The sequence below is a fragment of the Kogia breviceps genome, chromosome 3 (genome assembly GCF_026419965.1).
Source record: "Kogia breviceps isolate mKogBre1 chromosome 3, mKogBre1 haplotype 1, whole genome shotgun sequence".
In the NCBI taxonomy this organism is placed as follows: domain Eukaryota; kingdom Metazoa; phylum Chordata; class Mammalia; order Artiodactyla; family Physeteridae; genus Kogia; species Kogia breviceps.
The window spans coordinates 81,008,649-81,026,628 of record NC_081312.1 but is presented as its reverse complement, the minus strand read 5'-3'; the positions used below and the strand labels follow the sequence as shown (position 1 = coordinate 81,026,628).

The 17,980-nt window shown below is 35.8% G+C and overlaps 1 protein-coding gene across 13 annotated transcripts in view; it reads right to left on the bottom strand.

Moving 5' to 3' along the window:
- CDIN1 (CDAN1 interacting nuclease 1) overlaps positions 1-17,980 on the bottom strand; it is a 222,127-nt gene that overhangs the window by 74,163 nt on the left and 129,984 nt on the right. Inside the window, exon 11 of one of the 13 annotated variants that reach the window (XM_067028927.1) lies at positions 9,293-9,364. The exons of 11 other annotated variants lie outside the window; for them this stretch is intronic. In XM_067028927.1, coding sequence (XP_066885028.1) covers positions 9,343-9,364 — 22 coding nt within the window. In that variant the 3' untranslated portion in view covers positions 9,293-9,342. Of the gene's footprint in view, positions 1-9,292; positions 9,365-10,685; positions 10,768-17,980 lie in introns of those variants that run through there. One more of the 13 variants, XM_067028928.1, reaches the window with a different exon arrangement.

Here is a 17,980-nt window from a genome sequence, read left to right as displayed (position 1 = left end):
TATTCTGAGTTTAACTACTTCTATTATGAACACCCTACTTTCCAACTCAAATTTAACTGTGAAAAACAGGACAACACATGTCCTTAATATTCAAATGTGTTTCATTTTCTCCATCTCCACTGAACTGCTTTTGTCCTTTTCCATCTCACACTTGAACTTCAGCAATAACCTCCCACTCGGTTTATCTTCCCCAGTCTTTCCTATATTCCCACATGCGAAACAAAACAAAACAAACAAACAAAGGCCCCCACAAACCAAACACCTCTAATTGGTCTTCCACACTGTGGTTTAACAATATTTCTAAATAACAAATCTAATTGTGTCAGCAACTTGTTGGAAAAAAACCTATCTGTACTGTCCCAGAGACAATGTTTTAAGTCTATGGCATCATACAAGGCTCTTCTTAATCTGGTTCCTGTTCCCTGTGTTCTAATCATACTAAAAGTTGTTGGCAGCTTCCGCTCTTCCAAGCTTCTATGCCTCTGCACATGCTGTTCCTTCTGTTCAAAACACCTTTCCCCATTCATCTTCCCCTCCACTCTAAGCTGCGGCTTGTAGGAATTAGCCTCCCAAACTTTCATTATATACTCAGGTACATCTCAATCCCAGTCTTTTCATGCTGTAATCGTTGGTTTACTTGCCATAACTGCTGGTTTATTCGTCTGCATCTCACATTAGACTCAACTCATTGAGAGTAGGAATTATATTCTGGGGAATCTCTGTATTCATAGGCCTAGCAGAGTGCCTGGTTTATGGCTGGCCCTTGGTAGATTCTGCTCAATAATTACCTGAGTGATGAAATACAGTGAATGAAAGGCTAAGGCTCTACTTAAAGATATGCCTAGTAGGAAATCAATTATGTGAGAGGCAAATCTCATGCCTCTCATTTCAATTTCCAAATATTTAGGTGCACTTCAGAATACATGATCTTAACCTTTAAGCACATTTTTAATATGTGAAGACCACACATACTCTCTATCTCTAGTCTCTTCTGTTCAGTGGAGTGATTTGGGATAGGTGGGGGGATAGCAGACAGAAGTCTATAAAATGATTTTAACTATTTTAGAAAAAGTTCTATTATAAAACAGTAACAAAAATTATTACCCAGTATAATTATAACTTTTCTAAATCTCTATTTTGGAAATTAAATTTCCCTAAAAATAGTGCTTTTTATTTAGAAACCAAATGACATACACATACACACATGGAGCAATCTTTAGTGGCTAAAATAGTAGCAAGCACAAGAATACCAGGGACTCATTTATTACAAAGGCTTAAGAGGTACATTAAAAATTAACTTCAAAGATCCATTAAGGAACTCAAATGCCCAACTATGGCACAATTATGAACAGGATGCTTTTATACATTTCTGTGTCCTCTGATCTGCAATTTTAAAAATATGTGATATTTTAAATAAATAAATCTAACTGATATGAATCAATTCTATACTTAACACATATTGATTAATGGATGTGATTATGTACTCATAAAATTTTTTGATAGATACATATAATTTATATCAATAATAGAATAATAATGTGAACAAGAAAGCAAACTGGATAAGTTGTTCTGAAAGTGAGATCCACAGACTCAGAGTTTTGAGTTCTCTCCAGTGGACCATGCATATTTTTAGAAAGTAATCGTCTGACATAACAGTGAGGTCAGAATTGGATTATTGAGACTGTAATACATACCAAAGTTGAACAAATTGTTAGATTAGTTTCAAAGAAGACACGAGTTGATTCCTCGGGCCAGCATCTGTTTTTGTAAGTTTAGTACTTATTACAGAGTGGCTGCTTAATGGAAAAAAATGACAAATTTACTTATCTTTTATAGGGCCCTAGTCCTGTGCTGGTAATAAATGAAGTATTTAACTTAATGTAAATATTTTAGAGGTGAAAGTGAACCACTGCTTCCACAAATGCTGGAGAAACTGCAAATTTTTTCCCTTTAGTTTTATGAGAATGCATAAGAACCCTCTGATGTTTAAATTGCGTGTATGTGCTGACTGGGTTGTCATTAAGGCCCATTTATCATAATCTGGTCATACATACACTCTGAAGTACACAGACAATAAGAACACAAACACTTATCCACCCTTCCTGCTTCCTGGCTTCCTGATATACAGTACAAAAGCAGTGGGAAATGGTATTACAGGTGCTCAGCTGTCTGAGGAAGCATGAAGCTAGACATTGTAGCACTCATGTCAATAGCCATATACTAGAAAACACCACATTGCTATCCTACAGCCAAAACATTCAATGCCTCTCATCTCACCTGGGCTAAATAGAGCTACGTGCAAAACGGCAGTACACCTGAAGGTCATTTTCAAAGTTACAGTCTGAGTTTGAAGTGCAGAGGGGTCCAATTCAATTCAAACATTTATTGAGATATATTTTACCACTGTTGGTCAGAAAGACCTTCCCTGATCATATGTTCATGATTTGCAAAGAATGCATTTATTCATTTGCTTATTTTCTGTCTGTCCCATCATAATATGAGCTCCCTAAGGATGGGGCCCTCATATGTTTTGTTCACTGCTGTATTCCTGGTGCCCAGAATAGTGAACATAGTAGGTGTTCAATTAGACAGGGCAAGGAAGGAGGGATTCTTACTTAACCAGACTCGAGGATGCATTTAGGAAGAGAGATTCAGACACAATAATGCTCATGGAGAGAATGCTAGCGTGGCTGGCTGACAGGTGCTGCCCTAGGAAGAAAGCAGGATGACCCAGACAGGTGAGTATGCCGAGCCTGGGAGAGGTCCTCAGCAGCCAACTACTTGCCTCCACTGAAGTAGGTGTTGCTCTGAAAAGCCTGCAGAGAAAGTGGGCCTTTTCTTTTAGATCCCTCACTGCAGAATTCCTTCCTACAAATATCAGATTCAAGTGACAGACTTTGATTTTGCCCATTAAATAGAAGGATAGAAAAACAAGTTTCCAACGTCCCTACTGTCAATCATCTGGTGACGGATTTCATGAAGGCCCAGTAAATTCAGGGAAATAGAAAGAACACCAAAATTTGCAGAGACAAAAAAAAAAAAAGAAAAAAAAAATCAAAATGGGAAAGATTTCTTTAGAATGAAAAATAAAATATTTAAGGCCGTGGGTTTATGTACTGCCTCCTAGTTTCTCTTACGCCCGGGGGGACTGAGGGTGCATATAATGCTCACCTCATAACTAGGCCTCGAGCATCAGAGGTGACAGGGATCTGGACAGCAGCGTCTACTGATGGGGAGGTAGGAATGCCAGGGATGTTCTGGCGGTTGCATTTGATTAGATTAAAACATGAAAGCTACACAGTTGGAACTTAATAACAAGAAGGAAATTCGCAGAACACAGAACATCTTTAGGTGTTTCGTCCGGGTAGCAGGTTCCGAATGGGCTAAGCACCCTCCTTGACAACCTTACGAAGACAGTGCCTGAATTCTCCTGTTTCAGTGTGCTTCACATTTATCATCTAGCCCCATCTTAGTCTTAGCCATTATGGTTTAACAATTATTAATAACAATAATCGCTAAGATATGTTGAGTGATCACTATATACTAGGCATGGTTCTAAATACTTCACACATATGAACTCATTTAATTCTCACAGCATCCCCATAAAGTGGATTCTATTATTATCCTCATTTTTGAGATGAGGAAACTGAGGCCCAGAAAAGTGAAGAGACCGGCCCGTGGTTTCACAGCTGAGAAGTGGCAGAGCCAGGTTGCCAAGGTGGTACCTTGGCTCCAGATCTACCCTCTTCTTAAACACATTACTTTACTGCTTCTTAGTTCTTAAATGAAGTTGCAACAGTACCCTAACTCTCAGTGTTTTTTTCTCTCCCATGTATCCCCCACATCACTCTCGAAATGATTTTTTTAAATGCTTTTTTCCTGATTAAAATATTTCAAGCCTCCCCGATGTCCACATGATTTCTCCAAATTCCCTTTGTGACTTGGCTCTGATTTCTCCAGTCTCAACTCCTCTATTTCCTGACACACAATTTATACTTCAGCAATACCCAGGTATTTACAATTCCCTCAATACACCATGTATTTTCACGTTTTTGCACCTTTGACAACATACAGCTCCGTCTGTCTTTTAACCAGTTATCCAGATTACTTCTGTGCTTTTCTTATGACCTAACTCATAGGTCTTTCCCACTCATTCTGGCTTGAGTGATTGTTCTAATTATGTTGGTACGTGGAGTAACATCTCCAGATAAGGCTGGAAGAGGCAGCGGTCAGGCTGAGGAGCCTGACTTCACTTTACAGGTAATGGACGGCACTGAAAATTCTAAGGACGTTTGGATGTGCAATGCCTCCCGGCTATCAACAGGAGAGAGTCCTTACCACCCCTAGGTTTGAATGGCAGAGAGAAGGAAGAGACACCCAGAGCTGAGAAAGGAGCTGGGTGGGGAAGATCGAGTGACAGGATTGACTTGGTTGTCACAGGCAGTCAATCCGCGGGACCCGAAAGAGAAGCAGAACAAATACCTTCTTGGCACTTTCTTTGCACCCTTGGATCTCCTGCCAGTGCCTCCCCCGGAATGAACCCAACAGGAAGCCAGAGGGCAAAGGAGTCTGCTGATGTGGCCCTGTGGCCCTTATGGGTCAGACTCCCAGGTCACAATGGAGTGGAGTAGGATGGAGATAAACAACACACAGAGGGAAATGTCACCTCAAAGTGGTGTTCTTAGAAGAGGGATCTAGTGGCATTGTGCAGCAAAAAAAAAAAAAAAAAAAAAAAAAAGACAAAACAAGGAGGGCACAAAGTGTGGGAGACTAATGCTTTCCTGGTTCTGAAATAGCTCAGCATTCCAGGCACAAAATCAGTGCCAGGTCCAGGTGAGTCAGCTTAAGGTTCTTCAGCCTCTCAGCCGCGAATGACTGAATGTTTAGGAAGGTGTGTTGGATGCAGGGACAGGGGCATAACCAACGCTGCATCAAGGCAGCATTCCTAGATACACTTCTGAAACAAAGCATGGGAGAATGTCAAGTTCTTCAGCATTAAGTAGGTGTTGATGCAGAGGCCACCAGAATGAATATCAAGATGCTGGGCAACAGAAAGAAGAAGGAAACACGCTAGTGGCTCTAATGCGTAAGTCAAGGATGACTTTCAAAGCATGAACAAACCTCTCAACTCTGAGGAAGAGGGAAAACTGAGGAAAAGAAGGACTGTAATAAGGAGCCATCTTCATCTGACACAAGGGGAGAGAATAAGCAAAGACTGAGAGAGACGGGGGTGGCTTAACGAAGTCATGTGAGGGAGGCTTCTGCCTTCCTAGAGAGGCATCAAGCAAGGTTTGGGGGCTTCCCTGGTGGCGCAGTGGTTGAGAGTCCGCCTGCCGATGCAGGGGACACGGGTTCGTGCCCCGGTCCGGGAAGATCCCACATACCGCAGAGCAGCTGGGCCCGTGAGCCATGGCCGCTGAGCCTGCGCGTCCGGAGCCTGTGACCCGCAATGGGAGAGGCCACAGCAGTGAGAGGCCCGCATACCACCAAAAAAAAAAAAAAAAAAAAAAAAAAAAAAAAAAAAAAAAAAAAAAAGCAAGGTTTGGGTCTGAGAAGAAAGACAGTGATGAATGTTACAGGAATAGTTTAGGGCTAAATGAATAAAATTTTTCTCTCAGGAATGTTAAATGGATTAACGAGCAGGGATACTGCAACCTGGGCCTCCTTCGTAACAACTCAATTCCATGACCAGGTGTTACCATTTTTTACCAAATTTTTTCTCAAAGGCTCACAATTTGTTATTCTGTTCTGAAGGTATGGATTTCTAAAGGATTGAATCACATGAATAGCAAATGTTATTACTTATAAATGAACTAATATTAGGCGCTGGGAAATTAACATCAAGTATAATTAATCTCAAATGAAAGAAACAATTATTCAGCAACTCAAATGTTAAAGGATGTGGCAAACATATATGAAAATAACATTTAAAATTGATTTGCTAGGAGCAAAACATGGAATGTTCGCTTAACATTTCTTATCATAGTCTACCAATTAGAAATAATGCATATGACTATGCAAAGATCAACTTTAAAATTTAAAAGTACAGAAAGACTATATATATTCTTTTAAATTTTAATGTTGATCATATGATATGCATATATATGTGCACATATGTATGTCTTTGGTAATTTTGGAAATTAATCTCATATAAAAATGATTTAAAATGGTTAAGAAGTATGTTTTAAGTGTATATTAAGATAAGCATATTTAAAATAATTGATATGATAGAATCATAACATGGAAATGCTTACTTAAAATGTCTTAGTATAGCCTACCAATTAGAAATAATATGCATATTACTATGTAAAGATCAACATTAAATTTTAAAAATACAGTAAAACTACATATCTTTGGTAATTTTAGTGATTAATGCTTTAATTAAGAGATGAGGTACATGCAGACATATGCAATAAATTGACATAATTCATCATATTGCAAAGAATAACATGATGAATGCATATGTATATTGTGAATTATACAATGCACATGCAAATCATATTCTCATTATCACGCAGAGGCATTATTTTTCCTACAGTCAAAATGCAACAAATCTTCAAGTACTACTCAATCTACTACATGACTATTTAAGAACAAAGTAGTCTGTGGTATCTTCTGTAGAATAATAATTCAAACTGAGAAACTCAAGTTAATGGAAACACAGAGCAGACACTTTTAGTGGCTACATCTCTGTTTGAGTTAAACTGGAAACCAGTCCCTGTACTATGCATATCTATCGTTCCATAGCATCATTTTAAAAAGAAGTCTGGGCACTGGAGATTTTAGTAAGGGCTTTCAAAACGCTTTTTTTTTTTTAAATGTTTTTTTAAAAATGTTGAACAGTGAATACATTGGTCATCGACTAGTTGGAAAAATAACAACACTGGTCCAGAAACAGTTTCTCAACATAAAGAGTAATTACTTAAAAACACCACTCTTCTGAAATTGATTTGTCTCCAAATGAGGTGTCCTGAAAGGAAGACAATTTAAACAAAAATATATTTGGCGCCTGGAAGTAGCCGGTAAATACTGATGTGTGGGTTCTTGGTGGGAGCAGACAAACTCCCCAAACTCTGACAGATGCCAAGTGCTGAAAGAAGAGGCTGAGGTTATTTATAAACAACTACTTAATCACATACTCAGGTTAACCTTCTCTAGTTTAATGCAACTTGTATATGCACTGTTAATTAGACCTTTTGACTGAACTCAATGGAAAACAAATGAGTTTTTTTTTTATATGAAAGTTAAAGTGTTGCTGAAATTCTTATACCTGACTACCAGGATTAGTGCTGTGCTGACAAGCAGCGGTGTATATATGAACATGTTAATTAGTTAAGATAGTGCAAAAATCAATTTTTCTGATCATTTTGAACTTGAATGTGGGTAAAAGGACCTCTCAGTAGCAGGAAGACTACTAGATGTTCCTAGTTTACGGGTTAGATTGAAACAGCATACATGAATCAGAGAACATCTTTAAAAATTATTATATATATAATTCTCACTCTTAAATCAAACCTAAAGAAAAATATTTATAAGATCCACCACTGTGTGAATCAAATATAGTAGCTTCATGGATGACTCAACTGGGATAAGAAGATAATGCCCTTATTAATTTATTAACATTATGAAATTCTATAACATTAAAAAAATTTCTTTAAAATGAAAAGTCTATTTTACTTTTTAATTAAATCTATATCCCAGAAAGGTCTTTAAGGCTCTACAAAGCACCTTGCATTTTCTTATTGCTGACAGTTCTTGAAACCATGCTTGAATGCTTTCTTTATCCTTTGGTGAACAACTGAAAGATCATATGCTAAAAGACTGTGCTTTCTCTATTTCTTGCCCTGTAATTAAGGCATTTTAATACATTTCCTCATAGTTGTTACCAGAACAAACTATTAAGATTCATAGATTGAGACAATTTTGACTCCTATGATTATATAAACACACATGATATGAATTTTTCTTAATCATTGATTTGAAAAAATAACAACAAAACTCCTTCAAATAAAATGATTAATCTAAGGTTAAATTGAAATGGTGCTTCCTGTGTTGCCTTAATATATGTAAATGATCTACAAAAATAGAAAACTACATTTGGTTAACTATCCTTTAATACAAATAGAGTAAATAATAAATTCATATGAAGAATACATTTTCTTTTCAGAAAGAGAGATCTTCAGGGTATATTTTAAGAGTTTGAGATCTTCAGGGTTTTTGTTGTTGTTGTTTAAAGATAAAAATACTGCATACATGTCTAAAGATAGCCAAGTAAATACAGACAGATTTTTTAAATCATAGAAGAATTAAGATTTTAATTAAATTGTACACATTTTTTTCTGAACGAAGGTATGTAAAAAGAAATACATTTTGTTTAATATTTAAGTTGGGAAAGTATATTTGCAACTCAAGAAGATGCTTTATTAAACAATGATAAAAAACAAAGCTCAAAATATAAAACTTATTTGTGTTTTAAAATTCTGTTGTCAGAAATATAGGACTGAAATTATACACTTAAACAAAAAAAATGATTTTCAATGCCATTTAGGAGCTACATACTTTTCAGAGCACAAAGAAGTATGCTAATAGGTTTCTGTCATATTTTGAATAAATGTGCAGAATTTCTTAGCCCTTTTCCATCTTAGAAGATTTCAGGTTTGCTACTGATTTAAAGTACTGTAACTGGATTTGATGTTAGCCAGTTAGATAATTTTGGGGGGGATAAATTTTGGAGATTAAAAAAACATTTTTAGATTATACTTTATGATTTTAAAATTAAGATTGGCATCAAGAAAATATTAGAAAATATACGGTATTACAATTTTATATTAAAAAGCAATACTTTTGGACAAGATTGATGTAACAATCTCCCTGACTTTTTTGGTTTTGATTGCAAAAATTTTTAAATGTATGAAAAGTAGAGAACCCCTCCTACTAAATATCCATCTTGCAAATCCTATATCTCCCTTTTAAATTTCCCTGTCTCAACGTATGTATTTGTTTTGCTGACATATTTTACGAGAAATCCTAGGCCCCAAGTCACTCCACCCCTACGTATACTCATATGTATCTCTTTTAAAAATGGACATTTTCTTACATAACCACAACGACTCTTTCATCTCTAACAAAATTAACAGTAATTTATTGGTGTTAAGAATTCACACTCAACTTTCAATGACTGTCTCAAAAATGTATTTTTCTAGTCCATTTGATGGAATCAAGGTACAACAAGATCAACTATATTTGGTTTATGACGTCTTTAAGTTTCTCTTCCTAGGACAGCTCCTCCCTTCCCCATTTACTGTCATGCATTTGTCTTGTTGAAGTTCCGCTGATTTCTTCTTAAACTGAACCTGGGAAGTCCCTGTTGAAGAAAGGGCAATATCTGGCTGACAAACTGAGACTGTCAAAGTTTTCCAGTTTATTTTTTGGCTGTAGAGGGGTAAAGGGGGAAACCCCCAGACACTTCTGCCATATTTAATGATCTGAAAAATTTCCAGGAAGCCCTTAAACAATTTTACCCTTCATACTAAAGAGTTTAAAACTATAATAATCATTATAAAATTTGTGTTTTATAAGATTATTTTGATATATTGGCAATTTATAAAATAGTTTTTATTTAATAGTGTTAAGGTATTCATGCATAAACTAAATGATATCAAATAAGCAAACAGATGTTTAGCAACTCTAAGTTTATTGGATTCCAATATTTTTCTTAGAATGTACACGGAAATAATCGAGAATTGTATTTTAATTCATCTGAGGAAGAAATACAAATTGGCATGTCTCTTAACTTTTGTTTATATATATATTTATTTATTTTTTTAAAGGATCATTTAACCAGACAGGCAGGTTTTCATTAAATTTAATTTGTGTGGAGCTTAAATACTAGGTTGAGTTTCCGGGAGGTAAACGAATTGATGGCTCTGTCTTTTAAAACCTCATGTTGCTTAAAATAAATAAATAAATAAAATAAAATTTTAAAATTCATGTTGCACTATTTAAGGAAAGATGTATAGAAAATTTAGAGGGTTAGAAAAAATGCTGATAAAATTACAAGTGTTAGAAAAGACAAAATGAAACTTTAACATATCTCCATGGCATTCGTGTTAAACAAAAATGTAAACTAACATATATAAGGTTAGCTTAGCCTTTCCTTGCAACAGAAAGCCTAAGATCAGTGACGTACGGTTTTTGAAAAGATCAGTGATGTACAGTTTTTGAAAATCCAAAATATGAATGACTTTAAACGGAACCATACGAAGTCAACGAAAGTAAAGTGATCGTAGATAAAATTACCAAACTCAAATGAAATAAATTCAAAATGAAAAGGATGAAGGGCAATTAAGTACCTATTTTGACAATTCGAAGTGGTCAAGTTTTTAAAAGTATGACACAGGAACCTTAACCCATCTATATATGAGTGATAAATGAGGCATTTTGTGTCATTACATTCCCATAAATCACTTCCTTTAACTGCTGACGGCTTTTATCAGATCTAACCTTTTCAAGCTTCTATTAGAGTGCTAACATTTTCAACTTTGACACATGTGCAGTTTACAAATTCTGCAGCTGATTAACTCTGGACAGAAGCTCACTGGCATCATTGTCTTCAAGTTGGGTGAAAACCTTAGGGTCTCAAAAACTCAAGACACATTACAGTATAAAAATCTCAATTAACGTAAGGGGTTGGTAAGGATTGTTTTCTGTTGGGAAACAAACATGAATAAGACTTCATTTTCCATGAAACAGGTGACCTAAGAAATACTAAGAAAAAAAGAAAAGAAAAGAAAAAAAAATTAGAAAAAAGGAAAACCCTAGATGATAATGGTTAATTTCTAATCAAGTACTTTTTTTTGCCTTAAACTTTATTTATTTGGCAATCAAGAAATATTTGAGAAAAGTAATTGCTAAACTTCAGTGTCGACACAATAAAACAAAGAAAACCTAAGATTAATGCATTTATGGGGTGAGGAGTATGACCCCCAATAAAACACAGTTTAAGTGGGGCTGTTATAATTGATGGAACCATTTTAAAGTGAATTTTATGGAGATTGAATTAAACTAAAACATACAGCTTAACTCTCTTATAAATCCCAACATTCTAAGTTAAACGTTGCTTTGGATAATCTAACCAATTAGTCAATTCAGTTGAAAAAGAAAAAATGAAAACTTCTCTTTAAGTAGTTAAGGAGTACCTGCTTTTAAACTAGTTGTGTTGAAATTACAAAGTCAAAGCTTATAAAAGGTAATGCAATTTCTGTTGAAGTTTCTGTTAATATACCAAATCTTCATAGAATGTCTTTCTTTTATATATAAATTAGAACGAACTTATTACCAACTTACTACCAACTTATTACCTTACTTATTACCAACAAGAAACATTCTAAACACTTATCATAAGACAAAACTTTAATCAAAATATTTGTCTATTAATAATGTATAAATAAATAAGGCAAAAATACATAAGCTGAAATCTTTTACATTACAGATGAGAGAAGATCGACTTCATGATATTTTTAATTTTAATGGTCCTAATTTCTTAGTAGAAGAGTTGAATACAACAGTTGAACTTGACAGCCCGAAGGTTTTAATGAGTAACACAACATTGTACAGGTAGATATTATGTGTCTGTCAGTGTATTTATATAAATAGCACATATATAAATATATTTGCGTAGATGTGAGTTTGGACAAAGATTATCAAAGAAACTTATTTGGAAAATATAATTGACACCAACCTTGTAATAAAGCTAAAGTTTAAAAAATTAGTGTCTTTGGCAATAACAGCCAGACTCAACAAATCTTATCACTGATTGTTGGACCATCAGAAGCCTGCCACTTCACATAGTATTAGTTTTGATAAGAGCTACGAGCTATCAAGCCTAAGTAATAAAACCTAAATGACTCTGAAGTCAAAATGTTCACAGAGAACGTCCTGTGGCAGATTACTTCTTGTTGATAAATGACAAATCTTAGAAAAATAGTGGGGGAAGGACAACTTTTTCTAGCATCACAACCCACATAGTCTCATAATGTCAGCCTCTAAGGCCTATCCATGACAAATTAAAAACTTCTTTATTTCACTAATAATGTCACTCATCACAGGAGCTGGGCAGTTACACTCTGACAATTCAGATGTAAATCCTGGGTTGCCTATGAGTATTCATGACAAAGGCATATTTATCATTTAAAACAAAAGGACGTGACTTCTTGGTGTTCATATCAAAGACCAGTGATGGATGAGGCCGTGCTAATCAAAAGACAGACTAGAAAGAACACAGATGTTTGCTACTTTAAGAAAAGACTATTCCCTCCCCTGAAACTTCCCCAATACAGTCATTTCAAATTGTTTTAAATGTGTAATTTAAAATAGATATCTAAGAATTTAAAATTCCCAGCTAGAGCTCTTACAAAAAATAAACACCAGCTTTTATCCAACCTCAAATTATAAAAGCAAAATTCTTAAAACCAGGAAAAGATCAAACTACCAGAGAGTAATAGTTCCTCAGATGTAACCCATTGAGAGATTTCCACAATTGGTATTATCCTTCTCAATTATTATTTTCAATGCAGAAAATGAAGAGAAAGAAAGTCTATCATCCCAAACTTTTATAAATAGCACAACTGTGAGCTGAAATCAATGTGGGGAACTATAAGGAGAGCAAGGTTTAAGACATTTTTACCGTATTTGTTTCTGACCGTTATGTTTTTGATTTTTGTTCCAAACGCTTTACAGGTTGAAAAACATTTAAAAATAGCTGTTGTCTAGATTTTAAGGTTTTATTAAATTAATTAATAATTAAATAATTCTGGTGAGTCAAGCATTCATCACCATTTTGGATGAGAGAGACCAAAAATAAGTATGGCATTAAAAAAAAAACAAAGATATTTAGAGCTGGAGCTATTGATAGCACTTTCTCCCATTCTACCCATGAAGAGCTATCATCAGGTCTGGCTAATAGAAATCCAATTTACAAGGGCCTGCTCATTTGAGTGCCTTTCAAGATGCACAGGATTGGTAACCCATCAGACCTGCAAACAAATGCCTGCTCTTCCAGGGCAGAACTATTTTAATGTTGGTTACTGGGAAGTCATCACTGCAAGGTCACCTTGAAGAAGTGCGGGTGGTGGGCGGTGGAGAAAGCCTACTTTGTAAGTGATCTGTTTCCTGCCAATTTTCCTTGCTGTTGTTCAATCCCAGTGAAGCACACTTGTTGTTGATAAGCTTTTAAAAGTCAGAGTGGTGTATGATAAAACAAAACATAATATAAAGCCATATGGAGGGAAAGAACTACTTATGCATTAAAAGAATTCTTGGGTAGCTTGGTGTCATCAGGTAAAATGCTAGGCAGGCAGCTGATGTGCAAGTTTCCCTTTTTGGCAGGATCATCTTCCTCCCCAGATGAGGGAAACATCAAAATCACATAGTCTCTTTGCACCCACATCCTCTGTGCTTCTTGTATGGAAAATCTGTGTCACATCAAATGTGTCACTAGTTTTTTAGACCAGCAAGGGCATTCCATTTTACACTACTGAGTTGCATCCATATGTTATCAGGGTTTACTTTTCATTAGCTATAGTAACTCCTATATGTCCTACTTACAATGGGGTCCTCCTTTTTAAGTATATATCTGCTTCTCACAGAGGGAATTAAGAGTTGAAAATTTCACAGGGCTTAACATTCAATATATTAAGAGGTATTTCTAGAATAACAAAAATTTTTCACCTTCTGGCCCTTTTATGAAAAATTTACTGGATGCCTAATACATTTAATATTCAGTAGCATGTGAGAATAATTTTTATACAACTCTAATAGTTAGAAAGATAGATAACTCAATTATTAGATCATCTATCAAAATATTCAGATGTATAAGAGGCTACTAAAAAGATTGATGACTGAGAAAGTCCACTGATTCTCTAGCCATCATATTCATGCATTTGGCCAGACAACATTTTCCGCTGCCTTCACAAGCAAGCTTCATTACCCATCACTCCACTGAAAAGAGTTTATTATGAGGCTGCCATCTTGGCAAGACTATTATTTAGATGATAAATGCTGAAGGGAAAAAAAGTGTGTCTACTTTTTTTTTTTTTTTTTGAGAAAAAAGATGAGCTTTTCTGACAGATAAAACAAACAGCATCTACATTTCTAATTAACTTAAATTTGGCAGATACAAATATAGGTCAGCTAAAGCTATGATGTTATCTTCTGTCTGAATTTTACCCTTAATTTGTAAAATGTAAATTAACTAATTAGATGAAAAACAGCATGATTAGTGACAAAATGCTTCAGCTGGGTCTTTGCTTCCTGACATTTATGATCAACTATAATGAATTATTGCTTTTAAAAATAATTGATAGAATTTTTTTTTCCTCACCACAATGAAAGAAAATTTTACTAAGAATTTATAAAAGAAAGCCAGGAACTTAGCAAAACAACAGAACTTTGTGGTGTACTTTCTGAGGAAAAGATGTTTGTAAAACAGTATAATATTAGAAACAATAGGGTTAATTTATGCCTGTGTACCTGGGGTGAATTTAAAAGAAAGAAGCGTATGGACATTAAGTCACTAATAAATCCAGTGAAAAGACTGTCAGGGCTTAACCCTTTCCCTGTCATTTCAAATAGATTTGCTGTGTATTCAAAGCAATTTGTGAGAGTGTGTGTGTGTGTGTGTGTGTGCGCGCGCGCGCGTGCGTGCATGCACACCTGTGTGTACCCGCATGCTGGATGCGGGGGTCACAAGGTTTCATGGAGAACGGTGAGAAAACAGAAAAGAATTTGACCACTTGAGTTTCAGCAGGAAAACCTGTCAGTGTGAAGTAAAATTAATCCATGTAATAGTTAAGTGAAAAGAGGTTTTCACTATTTCTATGCAAAGACTCTACAACGATAAGTACAACTGCAATGTCAGATATAGGTGTCAATTGAAAATTACATAAAATCCTGAAAGTTAAGTTCTGGGGGTTGCGGGGGGTGGCCACACTTTGGCACAGTGGAGCCTACCCTGTATGACTGGGCCCTGGGCAGGCAGATCAGGATCAGGGCTGTCAGTTCTCAGAACACACAAACTTAGAGGTCTAACCTGAATGAGGAATATCAGGAAATTGGAGCTGAAGCCTGGTGGTAACTTAGGTAGGAGATGAAAGTGCTTTGTCAGTACTGGGGACTAGTTTTGAAAGGGTGAAGAAAATATAAAGGGAAACAATTCCAACAAAGATGCATGATGCTCAGGGTGCTACTGGAAAGTTCAAAGTTTATGCAAGATAGGTAATAGTTTGAAACAATTAAGTACTTCAGAATTTGTCTCAATTTTAGGCATGCCACTAAAATACTTATCTTGGACAAAAGTATCTTAATATGGCAGACAGTTATCACATTTGGAAATAATATCACTGAAATACTTGAATACTCTTTTTCCCATATTATGAAAATACATAAAACTTTTTACATTTTGCAAAGTGCAATCTAAATGCTTAGAGAATATTATTCCACTTTATATTTACTAGCTGTGGAGACATCAAGAAAATCTTTCTGAATAGCCGCTCCTGATTAAAAAGTTCTTAGCTTATTACTTTTATATTTTAGAAATTCATTAATGGTAAACATTTTTCTTGCCATCCCCACATCACCATGATTTTGCATTAAGAAATAAAACGGGTAACTAGTCAAAGCTCCTTTCCACAGTACACAATCCTAACATAGAATGCCTTTATACATGACAGAAAATTCTCTTGACAGCTCTCTGGTTTCCACCTAACTCTTCAACCTCTTAACACATGATATACCTCTGAGGCAACTACTTCAAAAGCTACCTAAGATTTCCCTGTATGTACATTAATTTTGCACTGTAGAGGTAATCCTCAAACATGTGAACTCCAATAAATTGGTTTCTATCACAAAGGTGAAGACTGCAAAACATATAACAGCACAGAAACCTCCTAATTTGTTTAGTTTCAGTCTTTCAAGCATTAACAATCTCCATTCCCATTTATCACTTTGAAAAACAAATTCATTTGAATTAAAAGCATGAATTGGTCTAAGTAAAGATTTCAGCTTGATGGTAACTGGAAAAACAAAGCTCGAGAAATTTAAAAAGCAATCACTTATGTTCACTTAAAATTTGTAATATTTCTATAGGGAAGGCAGCATTTCATGTTTGAGGAGTAAGTTTATCTGTGGAGGAGGAGAAAGGCAAAGAGAGCAATGCAGTGAGTGTCAGGTACTCTGTCCAGACCTGAGTCCCTCAGTATTGCAGGAAGGTCAGATCCTTTCAGCATTGTACTGGTGTGTCAAAATATGTCAACAAACCATCACACCACAGGAAGAAGAATGACCTTTCAGTTCTTCATGTTTGGGCTGCCTGTGGAGCTTTGGACGTGGGGAATGCATGAATGGTTTTCCTAGCTGCTTGACAAATGCAACTCCCGAGGTTTCTTTCAAGTGTGATTGTTAAAAGCCCCAGGTTCTTCCATTTTGGTACAACTTTCTCAACCCCTATAACTCATGATGGAAAGTGACGTTAACTATCAATACTCCAAATAATCAGATTCAATGCAACTAGACTAAAATTACTTTATAAATGTTTAAATGTGAGAGATGAAGGTTGAGAGTCAGTAAATTTGGAAATAATTATATTCACTGTAAGAGCAATACTTGTTAATCAATTCTCTAGGCTTTATTATAGATGTCATTATAACACAGTTGTCTTCTTTCTCTCCTTGTCCATAAAACTAGGTGTTTCTCTACTCTCCCCTTCTGGGAAAACCTACTTTGCCTATTTCTACTGCAGATATTCCTAAATGAATCTACCTCTGGTCCATCACTTGGACTCCCATCCCATAACCCAGTTGCCTTTGGACATTTCTAATCATTGCAACTGAAGTAATCACTAACCTAGGTTATTTTCCACTCTCAGTTCCTTAAGAGCATCATTGTTCTCCCCATGGCCAATATCAAAACCGCAAAGTTATCTCTGTTCCGTACCGCCCAATACAACAACATTTAGTTACTTGCCAAATTCTTTCTTATCTCTGTAAGTCTACACAGGCTCCTTCCACTTCCACTGCCACCATTATAATTTGGGAATTAATAGAGTGTTTCAATATGGATGACTGGAAAAGCAATTGTGTTCCTCTTCCCAACTTCTTGGTTCTGTCCACCCTGAGCATTGCTACCAGAATATCTATCCTAAAGTGGCCTGATCATGTCACTCTTCTATACAAAAATCTCCCTTGGCTTTCCAGCTCTGTGACCTTGACCTGGGCACTTAACTTTTCAATGCCTCAACTTTCTCATATGAAATTAGGATAAAATACCAGTATCGACCTCATAAGACTGTTATGTGGATTGAAGAGGATAATACATATAAGTGCTTAAACCAGTTCCTCGAACATAGTTGGTGCTCAATGTTGGCTATTTTTGTGATTTATGTACATGTTGTTTCCCTATTAGATTGAATTAAACTCCCTGAAGGCAAAGTTAGGTTTTGCTCATCTTTGTACACTCTGAAATGCATAATATACTGCCTCTACATAAAAGGAACTCAGTGTCTACCGAATTCAGTCATGTATCTGTCCTACTACTTATGGACCACTTTGCTAGAATGTGTTGAATTAGAAATATATAGTGGTAAAAATATTTATTTCACATTAAACAATGAAAGGCAATTGGGGCTGATCAAGTATTTTGCTCTGGTGTTGAGTTCAATATGGTTTTATATACCTGACCTGTGCACACAACAAATGACTTCATTTTCACCATTTTCATAATCAATATACAGTGCTCTGAAAGTATTACAGCCAAAGCCATCAAGGACAACTGTGACAGCCTCATATTTACAGAAGTTGATGAGCTTTGAATTAAAAAATCCTCTTTTCAGGGCTTCCCTGGTGGCGCAGTGGTTGAGAGTCCGCCTGCCGATGCAGGACACGCGGGTTCGTGCCCTGGTCCGGGAGGATCCCGCATGCCGCGGAGC